This window comes from Saimiri boliviensis, chromosome 17 (genome assembly GCF_048565385.1).
Source record: "Saimiri boliviensis isolate mSaiBol1 chromosome 17, mSaiBol1.pri, whole genome shotgun sequence".
In the NCBI taxonomy this organism is placed as follows: Eukaryota; Metazoa; Chordata; class Mammalia; order Primates; family Cebidae; genus Saimiri; species Saimiri boliviensis.
In genome coordinates this window covers 35027911-35055562 of record NC_133465.1, presented here as the reverse complement: position 1 = coordinate 35055562, position 27652 = coordinate 35027911, and the positions used below count along the sequence as shown (strand labels likewise).

Sequence of the window (27652 nt, the reverse complement as noted above, 5' to 3'; positions counted from 1 at the left end):
TGGTGTACTGCACCACAATTCTGACAACGACCACCAGAATTAGATCAGATGCTGCCGCTGGGGGACACAGTTGCCAACAGGGCTGCCCTTACTTCAGACACAAGCCCCACGTGAGAATCCCAGGCCACCGGCACTTGTGACCAACTGGCTAAAAACCCAGGAGGGTACCATGACCTTCCTCAGGTTCAATCATTCTCTAAAAATCACAGAACTCAGGACTGTGTTTATGATTATTTTATTATGAAGGATACAAATCAGCCCCACCAGCCAAATAAGACACAGGGAAAGGTCTGGGAGGGTCTCGAGCACAGCGCTCTCATGGCCTTCCTTCATGGAATTAGGGCACACTTCCCTGCCAGCACAGCCACGGCTCCACCAACCAGGAAGCTACGCCGAGCTTTAGTGTCCAGAGTTTTTCTTGGGGTTTCATGATGTATTGATTAAAGCACTGGCCAGATGACTAAACTCAGCCTCCAGTCCTCCACCCCCATAGGTCAGGCTGACTCAGAGCCTCAACCCTGTAATCACATGGTCAGTCTTTCTGGTGTCCAGCCCCAGCTCTGAGTCATCTCACCTCTTAGCATAAGCTCAGGTGTGATCCCATGGCCTCACAAATAACAAAGACACTCCTATTACCCTGGAAAGACACTCCTATTACCCTGGGAGAACGGGGTTACAGAGGACAGCCAGCAGGCAGATGGCCCAGGAGCGTGGGGGTTCAGGGGGCCTGACCGTGTCCTGAGGCACCCCAGGACCCTCTACCCAACACCTGGAAAGGTCAAGGACTGAAAGACTCCCTCCCAGGAACCAGGGACAAAGGCCAGTCCAATTCTTTAGACAACCTCCAATCCACACCTCCTGCACCTCCGACCCCAATTCAAACAAGGATAAAATCTAAACAGGGCCCATTGCTGGCTTGAACTATTTTTGTTTCTTTTTTCGAAACTTTTTATTATAGACATTTTCAAACATATACAACAGTGGAATGAATAATATAATGAACCCTCACACCTCAATCCCTAGTAACTGATTATCCATTTGTGGATTACTCTTTCATTGATACCCACCCCCTTTCCCTTAGCCCCCACGGTCGGATTGTCCCGCAGCAAAACCCAGACGGACATCCTATCAGTCTGAGAATTCCTTATCAAAAGCTCCCTGAAGAGGAGCTCTACCCAGGGTAAGACTAAGTGTGCTGGCTATAGGTCTGCTGAAATCTCAACCCTTGGGTGGGGCATCGACAGGTCCCTGGGCAGTAGCCATCTGTAGTGGGCAGCTCATTTGTTGACAACAGCATGACCAACAAACCGCACTTTCTACCCACGCTGCAATGCGGCAGAGAATGCCAAACACTTTACAGCGTTCAAAGCTTCTAAGGCACGTCAGCCAGCCCTGGTCTTGTCTACAGCCATGATTATCTCCTTAAAGAGTTAACTCTAAAAAAATTAAGCTCAAGAAATAAGAGTTCGAATACTTCTAATTAATCAAAATCAATAGTGAGAGGCAGAATATAGTCAAAGATAACATATTAGTATTATTGATCGCAGATCGATTTCAGAGTACTTAAAACAGGAATAATCAGCGACCGCATCTTGAAAAATACAGACTTGATCCTAACCTTTTGTTTATCATGCCACACTGACTGGGACAGGCCCCAGTACCTGGGTCTAGGATAGTATTTTATGTTTGTGTTTCTGGGAATTTCTGATACTTCCCAGCGTACCAGAAGACTATTCCCCTCACACATGCTAGCAGCCTCCTCCCTAATGGAACGGAAAGAGTGGTGAACAGAGTGATCCTCTACTTTCTCATCATATTCTACAAAATGAGAAGTCAGATGGACACAAAGATTCTTCCAACTCTAGGACTCCAGTGTGGTGTGGCGGCCCTGCAAGGCTAGGTTATGTAAGGTCTTACCATTGCAAACAGAATGGTTAAAGACAGCAAAGATGCACTCCTCAATTTACAACTCCAAAGCACCTTGCACAGAGCTCGGCTTTGGTTACCTCCTTGACCCTCTTAAAAACAGAGGGACTCATGCTCCCCTATCCTGAGCTGCACATTTGCCAGGGAAGGAGCCTCCCTACTGCCCTCATTTCTGCGGAAGAGAGCCAGAGTAGGAGCCATGGATTAATCTGTGGCATTCTACTCCTCTAAGCCTGGCTGGTTTCAGACAAGGCTTTCATTTCAGAAAATCAATGAAGATGCTTTTGATCATCTTCAAAAGCAGAGAAGAATCACCAAAGAACTTTTCATCCAAGTAGTAAGGAAGAAAACTTCTAAGGACCACATATTACCTATTGCAGGGATGTCTTCCCTACAAAGACTACTGCTCTCCCAATGAAGTGAAAATCCTTGCTGGGAGATGACACCGATCAGGTATGTACCTGCATGTCAGGTATGTACCTGTCAGGAATATCAAGTGCTCTGCCCTGCCTAGAGTGTCCTAGAATTCCAGCACGAGGCCTGAGATGCATTACATTCTCAAATATCCATATGAAAAGGTCTGGGGTCTATACTTCCCCTGGTGACCTCTTTTCATATTATAAGAAGCCTGACGGGAGCTCTCCTCTAAGCAAGGCCCAGAGCTGAACTCATTTCATTATAAGAGGTTAAGTTCCTCACACTTAACATCCTGACATCGGGCTATAAGGAGCTTGGGAAAATCCTGCAATCCATTCACTTCCGCCCCTTAGTGGACTGGGTTATTTTCACTGCACGGAAACACTGCAGGGAAAATAGCCATTTGTGTTACCCTCTTTAACTCATTCCCTCCCTGATCAATGTGAGTTTATAGAACTGGCTCAAAGGAGGAAGGCAACAGAAGGGGGTAGGGCCAGCCCCGGGGCTCTGACTCACGCGAGGGCCAGTGCTGGGTCTGCAGACTGTGGCTGGGGATGAACAGGAATGTTCCTGTTCCCCATGAGGTTTGCTAAAAGACCCTTTTGGTGCTAGGTTGCCACCACAGCAAGTGGCCTAGTGTGGTCCCTGAAGCAGCCTATCTCCATGATAGCAGGCTTCAGAGATCCAGCTTAGCTGGCTATTTGTGCTAGCTTCAGCGGTACCTGCACTATTCCGTATCTTACAATCCAGGGGAGAGGAGCTATCGCCAAGAAGAGTTGTCATTAAGAAAGCAGGCCACTCCCAACACGAGCAAACCCACCAGGCTTCTGTTGACCCAGGGCAGTGTCCCCCTTGCCTGGCAGAGTTCCTTGCCCTGCAGCCAAGGCTATGGGAAGCAAGGCCTCCAGCAAAGCTCATGGCTGCCACCAAAGCATCTCTGCCAAGATGCTTCTCACGACACTTGGGAAGGATTCCCCTCCAAACTGGACCGGGGTCACCTGACCTTGAATCACAAATCCAACACAGGCTCATTCCAGTCCTGGTTTGAAGCTTTAGCTGAAAAGTTTCCTGTTTGAAAACCATCAATGGGGAGTGATGGGTGAGCAGGGTAGGAAGGGAACAGCACTATTTTCCAGTGGAGGAAGAGGGCATGCTTCTTTAGGAAACTATTCTGGGTAGAGACTGCTGTGGGTGTTTCCTCAAGCACAGCTAATAACCAGGAGACTGAGCTCCAACACGCGGGTAACGGAGGCTGTGTAATTCAACCAAATTCAGTGACTTTGGAATTTTAAAAATATCTATGGTAAGTAATCAAAACACCAAGATCTGAAGGCTACCCCAGAGAGCATAGGGGCAGCCTTCAGATCCAAGTGGCCCAAGACAGAACCTACAGTAGCTATGGATTTTTCCCAAGAGGAACTGGGTGCTCATGACTTCACTTCCCAGAGCTCTGCCCAGCTGCCCAGCAGCCTGGAGATTTCCCAGAACAATGGGAAGCAGGTCACCCTGCCCTGATAGGCACCAGGGGGTGGAAATGCCTCCTTGCCCACAGCACAATCACCCCCACCCCTTTTCCCTGGCTAAATCCCATCTCCCACCCTTCTGCCTGCTCCCCTCCCATGCTCCCAATCCTTGGGACCTCTTGGGGAATTCTCCAAGGACAGTTCTGCCTGCTGGATTTTCACTAGGGTCTTGGGACCTCTGCAGGCAGTCAGTCCAAGTGTCCATGGCCTGCCTACTTGGGGGAGCAAATGGAAAGCGTGGCACCAGCAGAGAACACCCAGAAAGCCGGGTACAAAGCCTCAGTAAAGTCCACCTTGAACTTATACATCAGGTGGACCTTGTCAGCAACAGCGAAGAAGATGACAAAGCCATGGTCACAGTTGAGCAGCACGCCCACCCGTGTGGCCTTGGTAGAGGGCAGGGTTTTCTCCACATTGTTGTGCCAGGCAGAGATCTTGGTGTTGAACCACTCCACGCACCATGAGGCGCTGTTGCGGCCGAGCCTGCTCTCGGGGCCCTGCCGGTCCATGCTGCCATAGCAGATGCCTACCCCACAGAAGTTGTTCTTCTGCAGCTCCACCTCCCAGTAGTGGATCCCCTTCTTGTAGCAGTGCAGGCCCAGCACCTGAGAGCAGTATGTGAACCTCTGGGGATGCGGCCGGTAGTTCTGAGGCATCTCAGCCACAGAAGCCACCGTATAGTTCTGTGACAGAGCCACCTTTTTGTGAGCAGTGTTGTAGTCCAGGATGACTTTAACGTAATCTGAGAAAACATCACCCCAAGGATTAATTACAAGGGGCCCAAAGTGCTCTCACTTTCAGACCTTTCCCAATATGGTACTATTTATTCACCAGTTTTATCCATCCATGCACCCATCTACCCATTTGTCTGTCCATCCATACATCTGTCTGTCTATTCATCCATCTGTCTGTCTATCCATGTATTCATCCATCCATCTAGCCAACTACCCATGTGTCCATATACCCATCTATCCACTCATCCATTCACTTATCTATCCATCCTTCTGTCTTTCCATTTATCCATTCATTCATTCATTCAATCTATCCACTCATCTAGTCATCTATCCATTTATCCATCTGTCCATCTACGCACCCATCCATTATCCATCAACTCATCCATCCATCCATCCATCCATTCTGCCCAGCCAGCCAGCTATCATCTATCAGTCATCCATGTGTCCGCCCATTCATGCGTCCAAAATAATTTACCAGGCACACGACTGACACAGATTCCGGTTGCCTCATGGAGTTCACACTCCAACAAGCAAGGCTAGTCCATCAGTAACAACACTAGGAGACTCACACTCTGCCAAAAGCATAGGCACACACTGTAGGGACACAGAGATAAGGCAACTGATGCTACAGCTGGGGAACATTTCACTGACAGGCTGGAGCTGGAACTAAGTAACAGAAGATGAGAGCTGGGCAGAGGAGAGAAAGGCCATTCCAGACGGAGGGAACGGTGAGGGTGAAGCCATGGAGTGCGAGAAGGGTGGGTATGTGCCAGGATCGAGGAAGCTGGGTGGCTGGAACACAGATGCAGCAGGAGAAGGGAAACATGTTGGGGCTAGAAAGGGAAGAACTCAGAAGTCTAGACTTTAACTGGAGGGCAGCAGGGAGCCAAGCAAGGTCTGTAAGCATAGACGTGGCCTGACTATATCCTTGGTGTGACACTAGCATGTCCTCCCTACCCTTCCTGCCACTTACAAGCAGTTCCAGATCTGAGGGTGAAGCTCCGCTCAGTGTCAGCCCCATACTCAATCTCCTCTGCCCCCACCGTCACAGGAGATCCTGGGGACCCACGGGAAACAGCTCATGGGGCAGCAAGGCAGACAGGGACAAATCATAGCTTGGGAACTTGGAAACCAAGAGACCTGGGCTTTCGTCCTAGTCTCTTTTGTCCCTACTCACTTGCTAGGTGGCTCAGGGGCATGGCACTTTCCACTGGAGCCCGAGTTTCCCCCTAGGCAAAACGAATAAGCTGTGGAAAAAGAAGGCCCTAAGTGGCTAGAACTTTACTTTCCCTGCTTATGCAGCTGCCGCCGAGTGCACAGCAGCTCCTGACACACGTGGCTCACCACCACCACCAGCAGCTTGGGCAAGAGTTAGCTCCAGCCCGGGGCTGGTCTGGGCCTCTCATGAGGGGCAAAGACAGTGGGGAGGTACAAGGAGGCCAGCCCTGAGGAACTAAGGAACCCACGGATCTCCACAAGTCTGCTGCGGCTGCAGATGAAGGGCCTGAGGTGTATTTTTCAGTGATTGGTTTTGGCCACCACATGGAAGTGGTTACCGCTGGCAGGTGCCGCGTGGAGTGTTGCACGTGGGTGCAGAAGAAACAAGAAGAGGGAAAGTGGCCAGGTCCTAGGCCTGGCCTTGATGAAGGAACTCCACCCATTTCCAGGTTGGACAAACTTGCAAAGGAGCCTGACTAGAAGGGTGGGTGGAAAGCCAGGGGGGTGTAGCTCAAGGGTCAAGGGGAGAGAGTGTCAGAAGGAGGAGGACTACCACTGAGAGGTGAAGCTAAATAAAAGCTGAAGGGCATCCCTTGGATTTTGTGACACAGAGGCCACTGACGACCTCAGAGCTGCCTGAGTCAAGGGCAGGAGAGAGCTCAGACTGCAGTGGCAAAAGGATTAGACTTCAGGCTCTCACCTCGGCCCCACACTGCAACCCTGGACAGCTAAACACCGAGATTCTGAGTGAACCAGTCTGGGGGGCAGCCTGGGCATTGGGGATTCTAAAAAGCTCCCCAGAGGATTCTAACACGTGGCCAACAGTTGAGAGCCACCGGTGCAGACAATCTGCTGAGCTGCTTTTCCCCGACCGTCCTCAAAAGGACCATGGAAGAAATGAGCTAAACATAAACGCTTTCGGTGCTTGCCTGAGTCTGATCCTGTAGAACTGGAACAGGGTCCAGGAATTTGTTTTTTGGGTTTTTTTGGTTTTGTTTGTTTGTCTGTAGAGACAGAGTCTCACTCTCTGTTGCCAGACTGGAGTGCCGTGGCACAATCTCAGCTCACTGCAACGTCTACCTCCTGGGTTCAAGTGATTTTTGTGCCTCAGCCTCCCAGGTAGCTGGGATGACAAGCATGTGGCACCATGCCTGGCTAATTTTTTTGTATCTTTAGTAGAGATGGGGTTTCACCATGTTGGCCAGGCTGGTCTCGAACTCCTGACCTAAGGTAATCCACCTGCTTTGGCTTCCCAAAGTGCTGGGATTACAGGCATGAGCCACCACACCCAGCTAGGAATTTGTATTTTTAACAAGCATTCGGGTGAAAGGGAGGCAGGAAACAGACCTGGAGCCAAAACAGTTTTGCTGGGTTTCTTTTTGTGATTTGGAGAGATATAAACACACTACAGATAGGCAAGCCTCGGTAGAGAGGCTGAGGGTGAAGAGATGGGAGTGGAAAGGCCTAAGAGAAAGCAGAAGAGTCCAGAGAGCACATGGGGAGCAGACTCCAGAGCCCAGGGCCAGGGACCAGCCTTGGGAAAGGGCCAGGAGGCGAGGAAGGGGGCACAGTAGATGCAGGTGTGATGACAATTAACAGAGCAGGGGGAGCCCCTTTTTCACCGTCTCTCTTCTCCGTGAAGCAGAAGGTGGGCAGGGCAGGGAGAAAGCTGTGGGAAGTCTTGGGAATAGTGGCTCTGGAGAGTGGTGGTGAGGGGACAGGGGACACCAGCCAGGTGAAGGCTGGTGACCACAATCACCCCGCCTTCTCTGCAGGGGACATGCAGACGCCAAAGGTGAGCTCAGTAAGGCCAGAATGCACAGCAAGAGGGAGAGTCAAAGGACCCATTGTGCAATCTGAGCTGGTTAGGAAAGCAGTCAAGAAAGGCACTGATGCCTGGGAGAAAATACGGGAGCAACAAAGGAGAGGACAAGTGAAGGGAAATGGCTGAGGTAGCCGGCCAGCTGGCCTCACACAGAACCATACAGACTGGCTGAGGAGAGACAGAACCAGCGGAACCGCGCACCAGCACAGAAGCTACTCACACTCCAGGAGCTCAGGTCTGGACTTGGCCAGGAAGGTCTCCAGCACCTTGGCCTTGAGAGACGCTGCGTTCGGCTGTGAGCTGGCTCCTTTGGCTCCAGCGGCTACAGCTGAGAGCAGAAACAGAGAGCAATTTGCAGAACAAACTCAGAGTGGACACCCCAAAGCTCCTTACCCATGATAACTCACCCTCTGAGCTGTCTTGTTCTAATTCCACTACCAGTCCCGAGGCTGTAAGGAAAGAGAAACATGATACAGAGCAACGGGTCGGCCTCTACTCCCTTCCACGCCAAGAGCAGCTTCTACAAACCCACACCTGAACGGCAGGGCAACACAGGGGACACCACACAGAGCTCAAGTCACCTTATTCATCTCACTCATTTATGCTTGTCCTCCCCTCCAGCCTCAGGCCTGCTGCCATACAGAATGGAATCATACAGATCCCATCACAGAACCCTGGTGAGAGATCGACTCTCGCTACCAGCATTTAGTTCTGTGCTCGGGCAGTCTCAAGAAACAAACAGCTGCAGAAATGCAAAACTTACAGGGTTTCTTGGATTTCTTTTTCTCCTCTGCAAAAGAAAGTTTTCAGAATTAAGATCTTTTAAGGCACAACATAATGACATTTCAAAATAATAACATTCATGTGCTTGAATTTGACACAGTCAAATAAAAGGATGTTTTCACTTGAAAAATAGAAGGAGTCAGCAGGCAAAATGAATCTATAGTGATAGAAACCAGAATCAGTGGATGTGGCAGGCAGGGACTGATGAATAAGGAGCAGGAAGGAAATCTGGAGTAAGGGAAATTATCTTGATTTGGATAATGGTAACACTTGTATGCATTTGTCAAAATAGACCTCACTGCACATTTAAGATTTACTGCAGGAAAAAAAGAGATTTACTGCAGGTAAACTATATTTCCATAAGGGAGGAAACACAAATAAAAACCAAATAGGGAATCAGCAAAAAAAAAAAAAGAAAGAAAGAAAGAAAGAAAGAAAGAAAGAAAGAAAGAAAGAAAAATAAAGAAAAGACTTGCCAAGGGCTGGGCGCACGGTGGCTCACATCTGGAATCCCAGCACTTTGGGAGGCCAAGGAGCAGGGAGCACTTGAGCTCCAGGTTAGAAACCAGCACGGGAAACATGGGGAAAGCCCATGTCTACCAAAAGTACAGCAACAACAACAAAAAACTAGCCGGGCGTGGTGGCACACACCTGTGGTCCCAGCTACTTGGGAGCAGAGGCAGGAGAATTGCTTGAGCCCAGGAGGATGAGGCTGCAGTGAGCTGTGTTCTCACTACTGCACTCCAGCCTGGGCGACAAAATGAGACCCTGTCTCAAAAAAAAGAAAAAATGCTTGCCAAGTCCTTTGCAAATATCTGGAGTGTGTACCTACAAGAACTGAATTTGGGCCGGGTGCGGTGGCTCAAGCCTGTAATCCCAGCACTTTGGGAGGCCGAGGCAGGTGGATCACGAGGTCAACAGATCGAGACCATCCCGGTCAACATGATGAAACCCTGTCTCTACTAAAAATACGAAAAAATCAGCTGGGCATGGTGGTGCGTGCCTGTAATCCCAGCTACTCAGGAGGCTGAAGTAGGAGAATTGCCTGAACCCAGGAGGCGGAGGTTGCGGTGAGCCGAGATCGCGCCATTGCACTCCAGCCTGGGTAACAAAAGTGAAACTCCGTCTCAAAAAATAAAAATAAAAAAAAAAAAGAACTGAATTTGGCTAAAATAGTGATTCTCAAAGTCTGGTGCCCAAGCCAGCTGCAGTGACATCACTGGAGAATCCCTAAGAAATGCAAATTATTTGCAAACTCAGAGTGGACACCCCAAAGCTCCTTACCCATGATAACTCACCCTCTGAGCTGTCTCGTTCTAATTCCACTACCAGTCCCGAGGCTGTAAGGAAAGAGAAACATGATACAGAGCAGCAGGTCGGCCTCTACTCCCTTCCACGCCAAGAGCGGCTTCTACAAACTCACACCTGAACGGCAGGGCAACACAGGGGACACCACACAGAGCTCAAGTCACCTTATTCATCTCACTCATTTATGCTTGTCCTCCCCTCCAGCCTCAGGCCTGCTGCCATACAGAATGGAATCATACAGATCCCATCACAGAACCCTGGTGAAAGATCGACTCTCGCTACCAGCATTTAGTTCTATGCTCGGGCAGTCTCGAGAAACAAACAGCTGCAGAAATGCAAAACTTACAGGGTTTCTTGGATTTCTTTTCCTCCTCTGCAAAAGAAAGTTTTCAGAATTAAGATCTTTTAAGGCACAACATAATGACATTTCAAAATAATAACATTCATGTGCTTGAATTTGACACAGTCAAATAAAAGGATGTTTTCACTTTGAAAAATAGAAGAAGTCAGCAGGCAAAATGAATCTATAGTGATAGAAACCAGAATCAGTGGATGTGGCAGGCAGGGACTGATGAATAAGGAGCAGGAAGGAAATCTGGAGTAAGGGAAATTATCTTGATTTGGATAATGGTAACACATGTATGCATTTGTCAAAATAGATCTAACTATTTAAGACTTACTGCAGGTAAACTATATTTCCATAAGGGAAGAAACACAAATAAAAACCAAATAGGGAATCAGCAAAAAACAAAAACAAAAAAGAAAAAACTTGCAAGGGCTGGGCGCACGGTGGCTCACATCTGGAATCCCAGCACTTTGGGAGGCCAAGGAGCAGGGATCACTTGAGCTCCGGGTTAAAAACCAGCAAGGGAAACATGTGGAAAGCCCATGTCTACCAGAAGTACTGCAACAACAACAAAAAACTAGCCGGGTGTGGTGGCACACACCTGTAGTCACAGCTACTTGGGAGCAGAGGCAGGAGAATTGCTTGAGCCCAGGAGGATGAGTCTGCAGTGAGCTGTGTTCTCACTACTGCACTCCGACCTGGGCGACAAAATGAGACCCTGTCTCAAAAAAGAAAAAAAAAAAAATGCTTGCCAAGTCCTTTGCAAATATCTGGAGTGTGTACCTACAAGAACTGAATTTGGCTAAAATAGTGATTCTCAAAGCCTGGTGCCCAAGCTAGCTGCAGTGACATCACTGGAGAATCCCTAAGAAATGCAAATTATTTGTCAGGCCCTGTAGCTGACTCCTGTAATCCCAGCACTTTGGGAGGCTGAGGGGGAGGACTGCTGGAGGCCAGGAGTTTAAGATCAGCCTGGACAACATATCAATATTCCATCTCTACAAAAAAAAATTTTTTTTAAATTAGCCTGGCTTGGTGGCACATGCCTATAGTCCCAACCACTCAAGAGGCGAAGGCGGGAAAATCACTTGAGCCCAGGAGTTCGAGGCTGCAATGAGTTCTGTTTGCCCCATTACACTCCAGCCTGGGCAAAAGAGTGAGACCCTGTTTCTTAAAAAATAATAAATAAATGCAAATTCTTGGGCCCCAAGCCACAGCTGCTGAATCAGAAAGTCTAGGGGTGAGACTCAGCAATCTGCGGTATACAAGCCCTCCAGGTGAGTCCAAAGTCCACTCAAGTGGGCTAGAAGATTCCAGGTTCCTTCTTTGCCACCTTCCACAACACTGGAATGAAAAATCATATCCCTGCCCACTGGCAGGACACCTGACATCACAGATAAACCCTGCTCTCTCCTATTACCCTCTACCTCCCCACCAGACCTCCTCCACACCACGAAGCCCCCTGGCTTACCACTTCTATTTCAAAGTCACATTGCTCACAATTGCTCATTCTCTGCCCCATTTCCTCACCATCTGCCACTTTCTCACCCACTCCCTGTGGACCAGCATCCTGGGAGGCCCAGGCTGTAACATCAATCTAGGGCACAGGCCCCTCCCTCATCACCTACCCTTAGCTGTCTCTCTGCACTGGGACTAGTCCACCCCTGCTCCCCTATTTCCCCATTTTAGCCTAGAGGAGCCTTGATTCATTCCCAAACTTAACTCTCTATTCTCCAGGGTATCATTCTGCTGTGGCAGGAGGCCCTTGCCTCACTGGGGAACACACCTGCCTGCTGGCTGCCATCCCCAGCTCATTCATACCAAGGGAAGAGGTTTCAGAGGAAGGTGACTGGGGAAGGACACAGGCCAACAGTACTTTTTTCACTTCCCTTTTCACACAAAGTACCCTTCGAAGTTTTCCTGCCTAGCTAAGGGCTTCTTCCTCTATCTGCACAAGGTATCCCAGCCCTGAATCGGTTCCATTCAGGGACCAATACCACACTCTGCCTGCTACAGCTGACCTAAACACTAAGCACAAGCAACAACAAAGAGCAAACCCAGCTCTCTCATTCCCTACAACACCAGCAGTGCGCGGCCAGCCCTCCTGGGTTCACGCCAACTTTTCAGGGAAGCAATGACAGCTGACATTTCAGTGGTATATGAAGATTTCAGTGGTACACAGACATTTTGGTGGCACACGGACATCTCAGTGGCACACGGACATCTCAGTGGCACACGGACATCTCGGTGGCACATGGACCTCTCAGTGGCAATGGACATCTCAGTGGCACACGGACATCTCGGTGGCACACGGACATCTCGGTGGCACATGGACATCTCAGTGGCACACGGACATCTCGGTGGCACATGGACATCTCAGTGGTATATCGACATCTCAGTGGTACATGGACATCTCAGGGGTGTACAGCTCATAAAGAGCTCTAACAATCAGTGTCCCCTCATCACTCACAATCATCCTGTGGCCTCGACATCGCTATTGTCCACATTTGCAGACAAGGAAACAGGACCACTCTTCCCCCCAGGCCCCATGTCGATGGTGCATGCCTGCCCACAAAGGAGATAGCATCACTAGGAGGGAAAAAATGGATTATTGGGGGGGAGGGAAGTAAAAAACGATTACTCTTTTTATGTGTAAAAGCACAGAACATAAACAGTAATGCAGTTGATATGTGGTATTAAAATTTCATGGGTTACAATTAGGAAAAAAAAAACAGTTCAGAGGATAAAGCAGAAGAGTGTAATAGCGAGAAAAAAAAAAAGGTTGAGAAACATGGTAACAGCAGAAGCCCATTACAACCCAGAGGCTGAACACTGCTGAGCTGCCAAGGAGGTTTAGCCTCCGCCCTTCCTGGACAGCTGTCAGTCTCCTTGCTCAAGGCTCTATCCAAGGACTTGGGTATAGTACATATTTTTCAAAACAAGCCAGCTTCAGGAATCTTGCTGTTCCAGGCAGCCCAAACATGCAATGCTGATGGAAAGAGGAGCTCCTGCAACAGCCCTGCAACCCCCAACGGTGGGGGCTGCCACCAACTTTTCTCTTGCTGAGGTCCAGCGCCCCAGTAACTTGGGATGGGCCGTAAATGACTTGGCCAGAGCCCAGGCCGGCCACAGCCATGCCGTTGCCATGGTGACAGAGGTGGGGCTACTTACTTGGGGTCTTCTTCCCAGGGCGTGCAGATTTGTATGTGGACGCTGAGTCATGCTCTCCAGGGTCACCTGTGTCAGAGAAGAAGGGCTCAGTGTGTGCAGCTCCTCTCACTAACCTGAGAAGCCAGCTTTGCCATGGGTGGCTGGGCGGGCAGAGGGTTTACACAGACAGCGCTTTCCTCCAACCTTCCCCATCTCATCATCTACAAGAGCTACAAACAAGCTGATCTAAGAACCAATTTGGTGCGTTCCCTCTTTTTTCTGACTTCAAATGTAGCGAGTGTCACATCTGTTTTCCACCAGCACCCAGTTCTGGGGCCTCTTAAACTTCTCTAAACTTTGGCTTCTTCAAGCATACAATGCAGATGGCTTCACCTTTCTCATGGTTGATGTGACTCCTGAATGAGATCAAGGTGCCTGGCGTGTGGCAGTTGCTGGATCAACACTTGTTCCTTTCCCACTGCTTTTTCTCTCCCCTCCTCCCACGCACCAACCACCTATCGCTTTGCCGATCACACCACTGCACTCCAGTCAAGGCAACAGAGCCAGACTCTGTCTCAAAAAAAAAAAAAAAAAAAAAAAAAAAATGTAATTAGCCAGGTATGATGGTGTATATCTATAGTCCTAGCTAATCGGCAGGCTGAGGCAGGAGGACTGCTTAAGCCCAGGAGTTTGAGGTTACAGTGAACTATAATCACATCATTGCACGTCAGCCTGGCTGACAGAGCAAGATCCTGTCTCTAAATAGCCCCTGCCTTGATAGAGACCACAACCTAGTGAGGGAGATTTATGGGGATCCTCAGGAAGAGTACGATGCTGCCCATGCAAGAGCTCCAAGAGGATAATCAGGACCCCAGGCCCAGTCTGAGGAGTGGGAGCAGTGGCAGGGGAGGCTGGTTATAAATGTAATGTTTTGGTGATCTCTGAAGGGTGAGAGGAGTTACTTAGTGAAGATGGTGGAGTTCAAGCCTTCTGGAGAGTGGGGAGGAGCATACACAAAGGCCCTGTGGCAGGAAGTTTTGCATATTTGAGGAATTGAATGCAGAGAGATGCATCGGAGGCGTTGCCGGGCACCTTGGGGCTGGAGAGAGACCAACAGGGCCTGACCTGGCTTCTAGACCAGGGTCAAGGGTTTGGTCTGCATCTGGGAGTAATGGGAAGCCTAGTGAGAGGGCAAAGCCAAATAGGTCCCAGGAGATGAACTCTGCATCGTGAAAATCTCTCTCTGGCTGCAGTGGCAGATGCAGAGGGTTTAGGAAGCTGCCACAGTCATGGGGTGACAGTTGATGGCAACAGATGCAGTAACAGCAAGCAGTGGTGCTTGGATCAGCGGCCTGAGTCGGGAGACTGAAAGAAGTGAAATTTGGCAATGGATTGCATATAGGGTGATGAAAAGGGGGTGTCAAAGAGGAATTCCAGATTTTTCCTCCAAACGAGCCATTCCCCCATCAAACACAGTAACAAGCCCAAGACCATTTAAAACCCAGCCAAGTTGGCCTCAAGATCACGGGCAAAAAGAGTCTATCTGTCCAGAATGTCCAGGCATTAACATCAAGTCCTCAAAAATGCTTTAGGAAAGATTCTAAAGGTCAGACTGAAGCAGAATCCCCACCAGCTTCCAGACAGAGGGCGGGTATTTCAGGAGCCCTGAAACTCAGGCCCCAGTGCTCGGGATCAGGCCCCGATCTCCCATCCCAAAACATTGAGGGGACCCACCAGGTTGCAGGGCTCTGCAGAGGGCAGCATAGGGGGCTGCTAAGGTCACCTGAGCTGGTGGTGGGCTCCTGGAGCTGCCTGATGCACCGCTTCAACTCGGTTTTGAGGTCTAAGGTGCTCTGGTGGATGCCTTTTATCAGCTCGTGGTTCAGTTCCACCTTGGGGATGTAGACTGGCTTTGTTGAGATTCCTCGCAGTTTTGATGCTTTCTGGAACATGCCAGGGAGTTAGTGCAGGCAGCTCTGGTGATACCAAGGCCTTGGCCCAGTCCTCATGAACCCCAGGAAGCTCTCCCTTATGCCAGTGAGTGCTAAGTCCAACTGACCTGTTCAAATTACAGGCCAGAGGTCACCAGAAGTTAAAATGCCACTTGAAGACACAGTAATCTGAAGCTGGAAGGGAACCCAGAGGTCACTCATCTTACTGATAGGGAAACTGAGGTCTAGTCATGGCAAGAAGCCTGCCAGGAACTCTGTTGGCTGGTGTCACAGACAACACAGCTGGGATCGAGGTCTTCTGAGTCCCCAGGATGATGCTTTTTCCACTTGTCCAGATGAGGATAGAAAAGCACAGGAAACTCAAGACCACCCCGACCCTAGGAAAACAGCTCTAATCACACATTCTGATAACAGACAGGGATATCTGGAGGGATGTGGAATCCAGCCAAGGAACCTCTTGTGAGAAGGGAGGGTCTTCCTAGAAGTCCCAAACTTTGAGGCAAAATAGGGTTTTACAGTATCAAGAGGCCCAGATGTGCACCCAGATCCTTCAAGACCTTGGGGAAGCTGCTCCAAAAGACAGGAATGAACACTCGGGATGAAGCTTAACGCCATCCAGACTAGGCACATATCAGGCCTCAGTGCACAGAGAGAAGGTTCCCATTCATTCCTGCACTGTCTCCCCACCCCCCGATCCGAAGAAGGAATCTGGACCTTTCAGGTATAGTTGCAGGTCACTCAATCAATGGGGCACATCACTATATGCCAAGCACTCTGCTATGTGCCGGTCAGATTGGCAGAAGGATCAAGGGGGGTGGTAAGAGATGGGCTTACAGCCAAACAGCCATAAAAAAAGCACGTCTGAAACATCACCCAGTGCTACTGTAGCAGCAGTGTGGCATGCTTGGGAACAAAGACACGGCATGGCAATGGGATCCAAGGCCCTGGAAGGACACGACTCAGGAGGCAAGAATGTCCAGCATGGCACCTCACCCATACCTACTGTGTCTGGGGAGCAGTGAGTGCACAGGGCATGAGCCAGGGATGGATGCTAAGAGATGAGGCTGCTGACAGAGGCAGGGCCCCTCGTGTCCCTCGGCCCAAGACCTTGCGAGCGGTGCCAAGGGACACGAGGCTAGAAACAGCCGGGGGGCCCATGCTTTAGAAAGACACCTTGATACAGTCTGGATGTTCGTCCCCTCCAAATCTCATGTTGGAATGTGATCCCCAGTGTTGGAGGTGGGGCCTGGTGGGAGGTGTTCAGGTCATGCGGGCGGATGCCCCATGCATGGCTTGGTGCCTGCCCGTGGTAACAGGTGAGTTCTTACATGAGTTGGTTGTTTAAAGGAGACTGGCCTTCCTCCTCTGTCTCTTGCTCCCTCTCTAATGCCGTGGCATGGCTGCTCCCAGCTTCACCTTCTGCTGTGAGTTAAAGTTTTCTCACCAAAGGCCTCACCAAAAGTCTAACAGATGCTGGCGCCATGCTTGTAAAACCTGTAGAACTGTGAGCCGAATAAACCTCTTTTCTTTATAAATTACTCAGTCTGGCCAGGCGCAGTGGCTCACGCCTATAATCTCAGCACTTTGGGAGGCCAAGGCAGGTGGATCACCTGAGGTCAGAAGTTCAGGACTACCCTGGCCAACATGGTGAAAGCTTGTCTCTACTAACAAAAATTAGCTGGGTGTGGTGGCTCACGCCTATAAATCTCAGCTACTCCGGAGGCTGAGGCAGGAGAATCACTTGAATCTGGGAGGCGGAGGTTGAAATGAGCCAAGATCATGCCACTGCACTCCAGCCTGAGTGACAAGAGCAAAATTGCATCTCTATATAAATAAATAAATAACTCAGTCTTAGCTGCTCCTTTATAGCAATGCAAAAGGGACTAACACACACTTCCAGGGGCTGCTGAAGAAAGGATGGGAGGAAGAGGTAGATTGTGTGTGGCAGGAAACATTCTAAGATGGCCCTCAAGTCCCCACCCCGACTGATGTACACACCCTGTAAATGCCCTCTCCTTGAGCATGGGCCGTGTTGAATGAAATAGGATGTCATCTTAATCACTCCTGTGATTAAGTTATGTTATATGGCAAAGGGGATGGAATATTGCAGGTGTAACTAGCATCTCAAATCAAGTGATTTTTAGTTCACCAAAAGGGGAATTATCTGGGGTGGTCCTGACTTAATCAGGTTAAAAGCCCTTAAAGAGGGGATTGCTCCAATGCAAGACACCCCCGCCCCAAAAAAAAGAAAAAAAAAGAGAGATTGCCTCTTTCTAGAGGAGACATTCTCATGCTGGCCTTGAAGAAGTCAGCTATCAAGCCGAGACAGCCAGTAAGAAAGAGGGGGCCTCAGTCCTACAACCATAAGGAACTAAATTCTTCCAGCAACCAGATGAGCCTGGAAGACAACCCTGAGCTCCAAAAGAAACAGCCTGGCCATCCCTTGCAGACTCTAGCCTGGTGAGACCCTATACAGGCCACCCATAAAGCCATGTCCAGATTTCTGAGCCAGAGAAACTCTGAGAGAATAAATATGTGTTTTTTGAAGCCCCTACATTTGTGGTAAGTTGTTGCCCAGCTCAGAAAACTAATACAGCATGTTGTCTCAGGGATGCTTCCAGTGACCTCTTCCAGTGCCCAGCTCCTTGAGGGCCCTATCATCAAGAGCATGACATCAGGCAAAAAAAACGTTCAACAATGCCTCCTGGCAACCCACCTCCAGAAACTCGAACTCATCCTCCTTGGTCAGGCCCCGTTCAATCTCCTCCTTCAGTGTCTGGATCTCATTCTTCTTCTTGACGAGAATCTGATAAATGCTGTCCAACTTGGTATTGACCCTCTTCTCCTCCTCCTTTATCTTCCATGTCAAGGTGGTCTCTGAGGCATCCAGGAGAGCCTTCATTTCCATGTATTCTTGTCGTAGATGCTCCACCTTTTTGTTTGCAGTCATCTGAGAGGGCAAAGGTAAGAGGGCGCTCGTCAAATGGGTAAAAATGCTGAGGCTGCAGCCCCAAGCGTTGGTAAGATGTGGAGTTCTGGAACTCTCACCTGCGCTTTCCGGGAAAACAAACCACTTTGGAGAGCAACTTGGTAAAATCTAGTACATTTGGACGTGCTCATATGCTATGACTCAGCTACTCCGGTTTTAGTAATATATGCTACAAAAACTCACAGCCACCTGCCCCAGAGACATGCACAAGAATGTTCACAGGCAGCACTGTCTGAAGTAGCAAAAACCTGGAATCAACCTGAACGTCTATTGGTGAAGACTTGATGCAAAGACTGGGAACTATTCAGAGGATGGAATACTAAAGAATTATGAAAATTAACAAACTGGAGCTATGCATGGATGAATCTCCATGAGAGAAAAACAACTTGCAGAAAGAGACCGACCATATGATGCTCTTTCAATACAGCTTAGAAACAAGCAGAATGGTAACATGCACAAAGAAACGCGTAGGAATGAATGAATGAATTCAGGAGAATGGTTACTTCTGGAAGAGAGGAAGGGGAGAGAATAAGGGAGAAACAGGGCCAGGCACAGTGGCTCATGCCTGTAATCCCAGCATGTCGGAAGGCTGAGGTGGGCAGATCACAAGGTCCAGAGACTGAGACCATCCTGGCCAACATGGTGAAACCCCATCTCTACTAAAAATACAAAAATTAGCTGGGCATGGTGGTGCACACCCGTTGTCCCAGCTACCTGGGAGGCTGAGGCAGGAGCATTGCTTGAACTCAGGAGGCAGAGGTTGCAGGGAGCTGAGATCACACCATTGCACTGCAGCCTGGGCAACAAAGCAAGACTCTGTCTCAAAAACGAAAAAAAAGAATAAGGGAGAAACAGACGGGAGGGGCTGCAGCAATGATATTTTATTTCTTAAGATAAAGGCAGTTCATGGGCAATTTTTAAAAATAAAAGTCAGGATGCAGCTCCAGATGCAGTGGTTGATGCTCATAATCCCAGCATCTTAGGAGATCAAGGCAGGAGGATCAATTGAGGCCAGGAGTTCAAGACCAGCCTGGGCAACATAGTGAGATCCCTTCTCTACACAAATAAAAATAAAAAATTATTCCTATAATATTATAAAAATATAATAATAAAAATTATTATTCCGATAAAAAATTAGTATTCCTAGCTAGTGGGAGGTGTGGGGTGGAAAGGGAGAGTAGGCTGAGTCAGGAGGATTACTTAAGCCCAGGAGTTCGAAGCTGCAGTGAGCTATGATTGTTCCACTGCACTCCAGCCTGGATGACAGAGTAAGACAACCTATCTCCAAAAGATAAATAAATAAAATAAACCTAATGTACTATTCAAATTAATTTAAAGTTACATCTCCACTCCCACTGTATTTCTGCTGGACAGCACTGCTTTAGCAGCTGCAATTTTGTTTCCCATCTTGGATAGCCTCAATAGCTGCTATGGTTTGAATGTCTCCTCCAAAGCTCATATTGAGATTTCAATGCCATTGAGGTGATTAGGTCGTGAGGGTTCTGCCCTCATGAATGGACTCATGCTCTTTTCACAGGGGTTTGAGCTCTTCTTTCCTGTCTCACTCTCCTGCCTTCCATCCTTCCACCATGGATGATCCTCACCAGATGCTGGAAGCATGCTCTTGGACCTCTCAGCCTCTAGAACTATGACCAAATAAACTTTTCTTTGCAAATACCCAGTCTGTGGAATTCTGTTATAGCTGCAGAAAATGGACTAAGACGATAGGTCAGAATCAAACATAACAAATTAAAAAACACACAAGAAGGACAGCAGACTGGAAGAAAGGAATTCAAGTATTTCTTAACCAATCTTTTTTTTTTTTTTTTTTTTTTTGAGACAGAGTTTTGCTCTCATTACCCAAGCTAGAGTGCAATGGCATGATCTCGGCTCACTGCAACTTCTGCCTCCTGGGTTCAAGAGATTCTCCTGCCTCGGCCTCCCAAGTAGCTGGAACAACAGGTGTGTGCCACCACACCTGGCTAATTTTTTGTATTTTTAGTAAAGATGAGGTTTCATCATGTTAGCCAGGCTGGTCTTGAACTCCTGACCTCAGGTGATTCATCCGCCTTGGCCTCCCAAAGTGCTGGGATTACAGGCATGAGCCGCCACACCCAGCCTTCTTTTCCAATCTTTTACTGTGCAACATCTAATGTGACTACAACTGTCCCCAGTGTTCATTTTCCCCTTTTTCCTTTTGGTAAGAGAACATTCCTGGAGTTTCTTCTGGGCATGTGGCTACCCAGATTACGTTTCCCAGTGTCCCCTGCAGCTAGGCTAGGCGACGTAATTAGCTCCTTCCACTGACACATGACCAGGAGTGATATGTGCAACAGTGTGTCACTTGTGTAAAAGGAAATTGCCTGTTGTCCTCCACTTCCTCTTTGTCCCTTTTCTCACAGGCTAGAACAAAGGTGTAATGGTAACCCAGCTTCAACCAAAGAGGTTGGGACAATACTTTGTGGAATAGTAGGGCAATAAGAAGAGAGGACCCTTAATTGCCGAATGATCACATGAACCCCTAGTCTGGGTTACTCATGTGTGGGTTTGGACTGTCAGTTGGCAAAATAAACTGATCATACTTAAGCCTCTGAATTTTGGTGTATCTTTGTTACAGCAGTTTAACCTGCCTTCTAGCCAATACAGGTACTTTCGGTGCGTCCTTTCATTTGTCTGACAATCACCTTCAGAAAGAAGTCGTGTTTCCATTGTGCAAATGGGACAATGAAGGCTCAGAGATCTAGCAACAAGACCAAAGTGACATAGGCTAGTATGTGACAGACCTGGTATTCTAACCCAGACATCATTAAACCAAAACTGTTGCAGTAATTAAACCAAAACTGCTGCAGTAAAACTGGATGCTGCAGCTCTGAAACAGGGTAAAAATCTGATCTTTCCATTTAAAGGCAATTTAAATGTACTAGAAATCTGAAAACCAGAGGGAACAAAACCATTCCTAATTTACCACTCCAACACTTCCACTAGATCCTTCTATAATATTCCTTTTCAATTTTTGGTTTTTTTTTCCTATACTCTCTGTAATGGGTTAAATGCTGGGCCCCAAAAGTCATGTCTGTATACCAGAGCCTGTGAATGTAATCTTACATAGGAAAGAGGTCTTTGCAGGTGCAATTAAAGATCTTGAGATTCAGCCGGGCGCGGTGGCTCAAGCCTGTAATCCCAGCACTTTGGGAGGCTGAGGCGGGTGGATCACGAGGTCAAGAGATCGAGACCATCCTGGTCAACATGGTGAAACCCCGTCTCTACTAAAAATACAAAAAATTCGCTGGGCATGGTGGCACGTGCCTGTAATCCCAGCTACTCAGGAGGCTGAGGCAGGAGAATTGCCTGAACCCAGGAGGCGGAGGTTGCGGTGAGCCGAGATCGCGCCATTGCACTCCAGCCTGGGCAACAAGAGCGAAACTCCGTCTCAAAAAAAAAAAAAAAAAAAAAAAAGATCTTGAGATTCAATCATCTTTGATTACCTGATGATTATTATATTAGGTGGTCCCTGAATCCATTGACAAGGGTCCTTATTGGAGATAAAAAGACACTAAGGGAGGGAGAGACAGAAATGTGAAGACAGAGGCAGAGACTGGAGTGATACAGTCGAATGCCTGAGCCACCAGGAGCTGTAAGAGGCAAGGAAGCCTTCTCCCCTAGAGACTTCGGGAGTGTGGCCATGCCAACATCTTGATTTTGGACTTCTGGCCTCCAGAACTCTGCCAGAATACACTTCTGTTGTTGTAGGCCACCAAGTTTGTGGCAATTTGTTACAGGAGCCCTGTGAAACTAATATACTTCCTTTTTATAAATGGGTGCAACCCTAGGAGGTTTTGCTTCCTCTTTTTCTCCCACTTTATATCATATCCATTTTTCTGAATTACTACTTTTTAACCCAAATTTATAATGATTTCCCCACAGTGTGGTTTATAGGTAATTTTCGGCTTGGGCTTGCAAAGGATCTCTCTTGGACACACAGCTGTCTGCATGCTTTGCAAGGTTGGTGTTTCATCCTGACATTGTGAGTGCACCCAACACCAGCCTTGTCATGGTCAGAGCCACGCCTGTCCTGCCTGGAGGCCGAGGGAGCCACAGGGTAGGGCTGGCATCGAGGAGCCCCGCCACTCACCCGAATATCCTGCTGCCTGGCCCTCACATCATCCAGCGCTCTCGACGCCCCGTTGATCTGACTGTACATAATGGTTACTTTGTGCCTCAGGGTGGCCTGCAGGAAAAACAAATGAGGGTGAGAAGGCACCTCCTCAGCCCAGCCCCACCACCAGAAGCCATCCCTGGATCTATCCCATGGGATACATCCCTTCCTCTTCCACTCCACCAAATCTTGCCACCCCAAGTTCTGTCATGCGAGTCCTGCCTGCGTGGAGCTTTTTGAGGCATTCTAATACTACCTCCATTTATCCTTTTCAGAGGACAGTACAGACCAGGGTTCCAGTCCCAATTCCCAGCTGTGCCACTGTGTCCTTCACCTCAATTTTCTTGGATACAAAATAGAAACAACGGTCCCCAGCTCATAGGGTTATTGGGAGGATTAATGGAAACAATGTAAGTACTCAGCCCAATGCCTGGATCTTAGGAAAAAAATGCTAAATGTCAGCTTCAGCTTATATTTTTATGAGTTTCTTCTCTACCCATTTTACAGCCAATGAAACTCAGGCAAGGAGAACAGCAAGGTGGCCAAGCTCACAGAGGAACAGAATGAGCAGGGACAGCTGCTTCGGTAATGGCAGGTGGGGCCACTCAGACCAACCCTCCCACTGCAAACAGCCAGGAAAGCAGTCCAAATAATGGTGCAGGGAGGGGATCCGCTAAAAGACGCTGGAGTCAATCAAGCAGAGGATTAAGAAGCCAAGGTCCAGGAGAAGAGGGAAGAGAGCCCAGAGAAATAAGCCTGATATCTAGAATGTTCTCTCCAGAGGCATCTGTCAATCCAAGAAAAAACTTGGGAGCCTTTATCAGCCTCACAGGGCAGGAAGACAGAAATCAGAGTCCAAGGCTCACTGCAGGCTAGGACCAGCAAGGACTGGGAATAAGATGAAGCAGCCAGCCAGGTGCAGTGGCTCACGCCTGTAATCCTAGCACTTTAGGAGGCCCAGGCGGGTGGATTATTTTGGCTTAGAAGTTCAAGACCAGCTTGGGCAACATGGCAAAACACTGTCTCTACTAAAAATACAAAAATTTGCCAGGCGTGGTGGTGCAGACCTGTAGTAACAGCTACTTAGGGGCCTGAGGCAGGAGGATCACTTGAACCTGGGAGGTTGAGGCTGCATTGAGCTGAGATGGCATCACTGCATTCCAGCCTGGGTGACAAAGTGAAACCCTGTCTCAAAAAAAAAAAAAAAAAAAAAAAAAAAGAAACGGCTCACAGGAGCTGAAGCCCAGCTGCAAATATGCCCAGTCCCTGAAACTAAATTAAGCTAATTCAGAGTTGCTACGCCCTAGCCACCTCCAGAAACAAAGACATACTGTATATGAAGGAAGCTAATATCAACCTCATCTGATTTCTATAAATTTTCATCATCAATATCTGAGTTTCCTACCTCCCTGCTAGATGAAATACTGGGACACAGAAATGGGAAGGAAAATCACCACAACCACCATAATAACAGCAGCTAGTATTTATTATGCACTTACTGTATGCCAGGCACTGTTCTAGTGCTTTACATATATTGACTTACCCAAAGCTAAGAACAACACTATGAGGTAGGAATTATCCAACCTTTACAGACAAGGACACTAAGGGACGCAGCAATTAAGGGACTTGCCCCAGGTACACTACCAGTAACTGGCACAGCTTAGATCCTGGTATTAAAATCATAGACACATGCCCACGCTGAGCATGCTGGAGATTTCTAGGAAAAAAAAAAAAACAAAACAAAACAAAACATTTCCTTTTCCTAACTAGCAGGCACAACACACTCTGGCCCTCTCTTCCACTTTCCAGACTCTTCAACTCCACCCAAGATATTCTGGGCAGAACCTGATTTTGAATCTGGGTATGAACAACCCAGTGACAGTCACATGTAGGGGTTGGAGGCAGGGACCAAGGCCACACTAACTCAACCCGAAAAGCCCAAGTTGCTCATGATGTTTCAAACTTGACCTCTGTGATATTGCCCTTCGACCTGGCCTCTAACGGTGGCCAAGATAAAGTGTGGGCCAAAGACCAGGCTTACGTACATCTGGCCTTGTGGGCCTCGGAGCAGAAGAGACCTCAGAACACCACAAGGCTGCCAACTGCTTCACTTCCAAGAGCTGCTCATAGCACTGCTCCCTAAGCCCTATATTTTGAAAGATTTTATGCCTCATTAATCAAACACATGCGGCAGTACCCTCGTCACAAATGGTGCCCACACGACTCCAGATCAAAGAAAAGTGGCCCAAAAACTTTGGTAGCAGCAATAATCCCCTAATCAAAGGTAAAGGACTTTTTGAAATTCTGAGGATCCCTTCACAGACTGGAGACTTGGGTCTTCCACACAGGAGGCACCAGAGTCTCAAGTCTTGGCCACACCAGTGGCCAAGACAACCCAGCCCCCAAGGCCAAGGGCACTGCCCAGCTGAGACTGGCTCTGCCAACAGTGATGAGCAGCAGTAGCAGGGCTCGAAAAGCAGACCTGTTATAGGACTCAACAATTCAGGACAGCAAGGGGCAGGCACTGAGAAAGGAAGGCCTATTGCAGGGATTAAACAGCAGAATTTAGGCCAGGCTCCTGGCTCACGCCAGTAATCCCAGCACTTTGGGAGACTGAGGTGGGAGGATCCCTTGAGGCCAGGAGTTGAAGACCAGCCTGGACAAGATAGTGAGATCCCATCTCTACAAAAAATGTTTTAAAATATTAGCTGGGTGTGGTGGTGCAGGCTTGTAGTCCTAGCTGCTCAGGAGGCTGAGGCAGAAGGATCCCCTGCGAATAGGGTTTAAGGTTATAGTGAGCTATGATCATGTCGCTGTACTTCAGTCTGGGTGACAGAGTGAAAACTTGTCTCTAAAAGAAAAGATTAAAAAAATAAATCTGAGTTTATAGCCAGGCATGGTGGCACACCTGTAGTCCCAGCTACTTGGAGAGACTGAGATGGGAGGAGCATCGAGGCCAGGAGTTCAAGACTAGCCTGGGCAATATACTGAGATCCCATCTTTACGAAAGAATTTTTTTAAAACTTAGCCAGGTATGGTGGCTTATATTTGTAGTACTATCCACTCAGGAGGCTAAGGCGGGAGGATCACCTGAGCCCAGAAGTTTGAGGTTACAGCAAGCTATGATCACTCCACTGTACTCCAGCCTGGGTGACAGAGTAAGATCCTGTCTCTAAAAGAAGAAAAAAAAGCCGAGTTTATAGCCAGGCCTGGTGGCCCAACTGTAGTCCCAGCTACTCGGGAGGCTGAGATGGGAGGATCCTTTGAGGGCAGAAGTTCAAGAACAGCCTAGGCAACACAGCAAGACCCTGTCTCTAAAAGAAAAAAAAAAGCCAAGCTTATATGCTACACAAAGCTGGACACAGACCCCCAACTCTGACCTTGCTCAGGCTACTGTCTCCTTTGACAACACGAAGACTGGTCTTGTTCTCCCAGAAGGTGCTGTGAGAATGGAATGAAATCAGGCCATGCTTTGGATCTTAGACTGATGTAACAAAAGGTGGTTTGATTTCAGCCTCTGCTTTGAGTCCACAAGGAGAAGGTATGATCCCCAAACCACCTAAAAACATTGCAGATCTGAAAGGCCCTTAGGAATCCACCTAGTCCCACTGGCTTACCATACTGGTGAGGACCCAGGTCCAGCGGACAAACCCTGTGCTCAAAGTCACATGGTCAGGACAGAGGACACTATGGTGCAAGAGTGTTGGCTCTCCCTGTGGCTCTGATCCAGTTGCCTACGGGGACACTGCCCACCCCCCTCCTCAGTCCTCTAATAACAACCCTCCCTGATCACAGGAACTCTCCGGCCCACCAAAGGCTTTTGCTTACGTGACCTCAAGCTTCCAGGACTGTTTGGTGCTCTGAACTCTATGGACCTGTATACGAGGCTGGTTCATGGGGACAACCTGCAGCCTATGAAATCAAACCAACCTGGGGGCAATGCCTGCGTGGCCATTTACTGCATTAGGTCAGGCTAAGTTCATTTCTCTGGATCTCAGTATCCTCAACTGTAAAATGAAACTAATCGTATCCACCTCCTGGTGCCACCAGGATTTAGTGAGGGAACAGAGGTAACCTCCAAGGTTCATAATTGACATTCAAAACCCTCTAATAAACACCATCAGACCACCAGATAGTGGGGCGCAGTGGCACACGCCTTTAATCCTAGCACTTTAGAAGGCTGAGGTGGGCAGATCGCTTGAGCTTGGGAATTTGAGATCAGCCTGGGCCACATGGTGAAACCCCATCTCTACAAAAAAGTACAAAAATTAGGGAGCCTACGGTCCCAGCTACTCTTGAGGCTGAGGTAGGATGATCCCTTAAACCCGGGAAGCCAAGGCTGCAGTAAGCTGCGATTCTGCCACTGCACTCCAGTCTGAGTGAGAGGAGCAAGACCCTGTCTCAAAAAAAATAAAAATAAATAAACACCATCAGACAATGACAGGCTTATGGCCAGTAACCTAACCTGTCTTCATGGATGATGGGAGGGGACTATATGATCTCCCAGCCCTTTGCTATTCCTCGAATTCAGGCCCATCTCCCCAGGGCATATCCAGAGTGTGGCAGAGATGTCCGTGATGGGGCCGCTCTGCACGACCTGGCAGGCCCAGGCTGCCCTCTGCGCCCTCCCAGCCGTTTCCTACCTCCAGGTCGGCGCTGGCCTGGCTGAGGGACGCGGTAGAGCAGGCCTTATGCTCCACCAGGCAGATGTGGCAGATGCACTCGCTGTGCTCAGGGCAGAAGAATTCCCTCAGCCGGTTGTGCTGGGGACATTTGCGGCGCAGCAGGTCGCGAATGGGCGACTGCAGCGGGTGGTCCTGGAAGGTGGGGCTCTCGAAGTGCGGCTGCAGGTGCTTCTGGCAGAAGGAGGCCATGCACACCAGGCACGTCTTCACGGCGGCCTCCTTCAGGCAGTGGTCGCAGGCCACCTGGGTGCCCGCGCTGGGTGCGGAGGCGCGGGCGGGCGGCGTCCAGCCGTCGGCGGCGGGGGTCTCCCGGGCCAGGTCGGCCTGCAGGAACTGCTCCACCACGTTGCACAGCACCGTGTTCTTGTGCAGCTGCGGTCGCGCGTGGTAGGCGGCGCGGCACTGCGGACACAGGTACGGCGAGCCCTGGACGGCCCACGTCTCGTTCAGGCACGAGCCGCAGAAGTTGTGGCCGCACGGAGTGGTGACCGGCTCCTTGAAGGGCTCCAGGCAGATGGAGCACGACAGCTCCTCGGCCAGGGGGTATAGCTCCGCCATGGCGCTCCGAGGGGTCGGGACGCGACTGCCGCACCCGCGCTCCGAGGGAGGCCGCCGAGGAAACGAAACCGAACCCGGGAGG

The 27652-nt window shown here is 49.0% G+C and overlaps 1 protein-coding gene across 2 annotated transcripts; it reads right to left on the bottom strand.

Moving 5' to 3' along the window:
• Window positions 1-924: 924 nt before the first annotated feature.
• TRIM25 (tripartite motif containing 25) lies at window positions 925-27652 on the bottom strand. 2 transcript variants are annotated; one of them, XM_039476457.2, is made up of 11 exons: window positions 26971-27652; window positions 22304-22399; window positions 17899-18132; window positions 15014-15173; window positions 13252-13317; window positions 10081-10107; window positions 9725-9766; window positions 8407-8433; window positions 8051-8092; window positions 7864-7971; window positions 925-4608 (listed from the first exon to the last, which is right to left on the bottom strand). In XM_039476457.2, the coding sequence occupies exons 1-11, from the start codon at window positions 27568-27570 to the stop codon at window positions 4079-4081; spliced, it is 1932 nt and encodes a 643-aa protein (XP_039332391.1). In that variant the 5' UTR covers window positions 27571-27652; the 3' UTR covers window positions 925-4078. The 2 variants fall into 2 exon arrangements, with proteins under 2 accessions (XP_039332391.1, XP_074244647.1); XM_074388546.1 differs by lacking the exon at window positions 8051-8092 and having other exon boundaries at window positions 26971-27649.